The sequence below is a fragment of the Corvus brachyrhynchos genome, unplaced genomic scaffold (assembly GCF_000691975.1).
Source record: "Corvus brachyrhynchos isolate BGI_N302 unplaced genomic scaffold, ASM69197v1 scaffold59, whole genome shotgun sequence".
NCBI lineage: Eukaryota > Metazoa > Chordata > Aves > Passeriformes > Corvidae > Corvus > Corvus brachyrhynchos.
In genome coordinates this window covers 2,558,259-2,560,875 of record NW_008246054.1, presented here as the reverse complement: position 1 = coordinate 2,560,875, position 2,617 = coordinate 2,558,259, and the positions used below count along the sequence as shown (strand labels likewise).

At 38.5% G+C, this 2,617-nt stretch overlaps 1 protein-coding gene across 1 annotated transcript in view; it reads left to right on the top strand.

The window, feature by feature from the left end:
- The window catches only part of QSOX2 (quiescin sulfhydryl oxidase 2), a 19,829-nt gene that overhangs the window by 8,542 nt on the left and 8,670 nt on the right, over nt 1-2,617 (top strand). Inside the window, exons 8-9 of the mRNA XM_017745613.1 lie at nt 230-352; nt 1,445-1,595. Coding sequence (XP_017601102.1) covers nt 230-352; nt 1,445-1,595 — 274 coding nt within the window. The remainder of the gene's footprint in view (nt 1-229; nt 353-1,444; nt 1,596-2,617) is intronic.

The window sequence follows — 2,617 nt, the reverse complement described above, 5'->3', positions numbered from 1 at the left end:
TTATTTTTAACATTTTGCACCAAAAAACTTGTTGAATTTCATAAACAAAAGCTGGTGTGAGATGGCTTTTTACTGAAAGCAGAACAAGTAATTTATTTGCTCGTCAGAAAACAAAATGAAGCATTTTACAGACAGGAAAAACATCTGGATAAAGCCGAAAGCATCTCACTGCTAATGAGATTTGTACTTGGAAATATTTTCTTCCTTGTTTTTTTTTTATTTTTCTCAGCTTTTTCCTGGCCGTCAGCCTGTGGTGAAGTTGTTAGAGACCTTGCAGGAGTGGCTGGTGAGCCTTCCATTAGACAAAATCCCTTATGATGCTATCCTGGATCTGGTCAACAACAAAATGCGGGTAAGCTGTTCCCAGTTCCAGCATAAAACACGGCATTAGGAAAGGATAAGATTCTATATCAATCTCAGACATCACTTACTGATGCTCCCTCAGTCATAATGGAGTTATAAGAAGGTTAAAATGAAAATAAAGTGAAATCATTAGCAGAAAATAAAAACCACATCCACAGGAAGAAATTGAAATGAGTGGAATTGAAACACACAATCCTGGCTGGGTTTTATAATGAGCAAGCAATACTTGTTCCCTAATGTCATCCCCAGGGATGCAAGATTCCCAGAGGATATTTTTGACTTGCTTTTGCTGTGCCTGCTATCAGCAGGATTCTCTTGAAGGTCAGAGTTTAAGTGATGGGGAATTTATTCACTGCAATGTGCATTATTCCTGAAGAGTTTCCCCAAATATTCTTCCGTTTCCTTGCTGGAATCCCCTCCCACTTGGGCAAGGCCCTGTGATAGGGCTGTCTTTGTGCAGAACTTAGCAAGTCTTTCTTCCCTGTTTCTGTCTGAAATTTGGAAACCTCCTTTGTGTGTTTTAGGAAGAGGAGAGAGAAGTCTCAGAAACAAAAATCTTGCACTGGATTTTAGGTGCAACAAATACGGAGTGGGTTTGTTCTAAGAAGAAATAATACTGAATTTTACAGCCAGTTAAGGCTTTGCACTGTAAATCATGTAAACCTTGTGGAGCAGTAGGGAATTTTGAATGTGCCCAGGGAAGCTGGAGCTCTGTCAGTGTACAGGAATATTTCTGTGTGCTGTGTTCTTAAAAAAAGCCCTCATAGGTTAAACTACTTCGTGTGTTCTGTCAGGCTAATTTTAGTAGGTCTGATGTCAGTGACTGAACATTTTGTGTCACGTAATAGATGTCCAAGAGGGATGAGTTTTATGATGGTGCTTCAGAGTATCTGAGACTTAAGGATTTTTAAAAGTTTGTTTGCCTTAAGCATGAATTCATCAGCAACAAGTGCAGAGTCATTTATTGTTCTTTACCCTGGATCACCTCAATCCCATGTGGGATCAGCTGTGCTGCTGTGTTCAGTGGTACATTTAGGCCCCAGAGCAGCACATACTTAAAATACATCTCTTTTTTTTTCAGATTTCTGGGATATTTCTCACCAGGAAAGTCCAGTGGGTTGGCTGCCAGGGCAGCAGACCAGAGCTGAGGGGCTACAGCTGCTCCTTCTGGAAGCTGTTCCATACCCTCACTGTTCAGGCTGCACTGAGACCAAAAGCTTTGATAAACACAGGTGAGCAGCAAATATTTCTGGTGTGTAAATCCTCAAGGAATCCATTTGTGGAGAAGAGTGGCTGCAGGGCTGCACCAGCAGGGGTCAGAGCTCGGCTGCAGCAGGAAGCCTTGGAAATGTGCTAAATAAAGTGTGTGGCCCTAAAGCTGGGAGTAAAAAAGCAGAAAAAAAAAAATAAAAAAGAAAAAAAAAGAGAGAATTTCAAACAAAAAAATTTTGAGCTCCCTGAAAAGGGATGAAAATGATTCAGGTTACCTGAGGTTGCACTGGGAATGAAATTTGAGGAAAATGAGGTTTAGCCTTTCACTTCAGTAGCTATAAAAGATGTACAGCCATTAGCTGATCCTTCTGTAATGTTATTTCCTAAATACTGTATGTTATGACTGTTTGAGGTTTTTTTTTCAGCTGAATGTACCTGTCATTAATCCCTGCAGTGATTTACTACTTTGCCAGCACTCTGTAAAATTGCTTATTTTTAGACTTGCAGCATCTTGTGAAGCTGATTGTTAATATTCTGGTGATGATTCCTGTTTAAGAAACATGCTGGTTATAAAATCTATTTTCCTCACCCAACGAAAATAGAATTACTAATGCTAAAATTTTGGCCTTCATATGTTTTTATTCCTGCCAGGACATTGCTTTGTTTGGTTACAGTTCTATTTAGTTTTCATTTAAAGCCTTTTAAATACCTTTTCCAAGGAATATGAGAATTCTACATGGACATCATAAAACTCAGAAATTTTCAATTTACCAGTTGTTGATTGTATGTTAGAAAGTATTTTATTATTTCACACTATAAATACATACATTTGTCCAGCATTATTTGCAGTCAGGGTGAAAATCCTTCAAATCTGACTAATTCTCTTGCATTTTTTGATAGCAAATCATCCTGTTGTTGATTTTTATTTCTCTCTTTGTTTTGTTTGTTATTCATGGGGCAGTAGATTGAATTTCTTCTATTTAGTGCTTTCACTGCCTGGTGAGTTTGAGGGGTTTGCACTGGATGATTTTGAGCTGTTCAG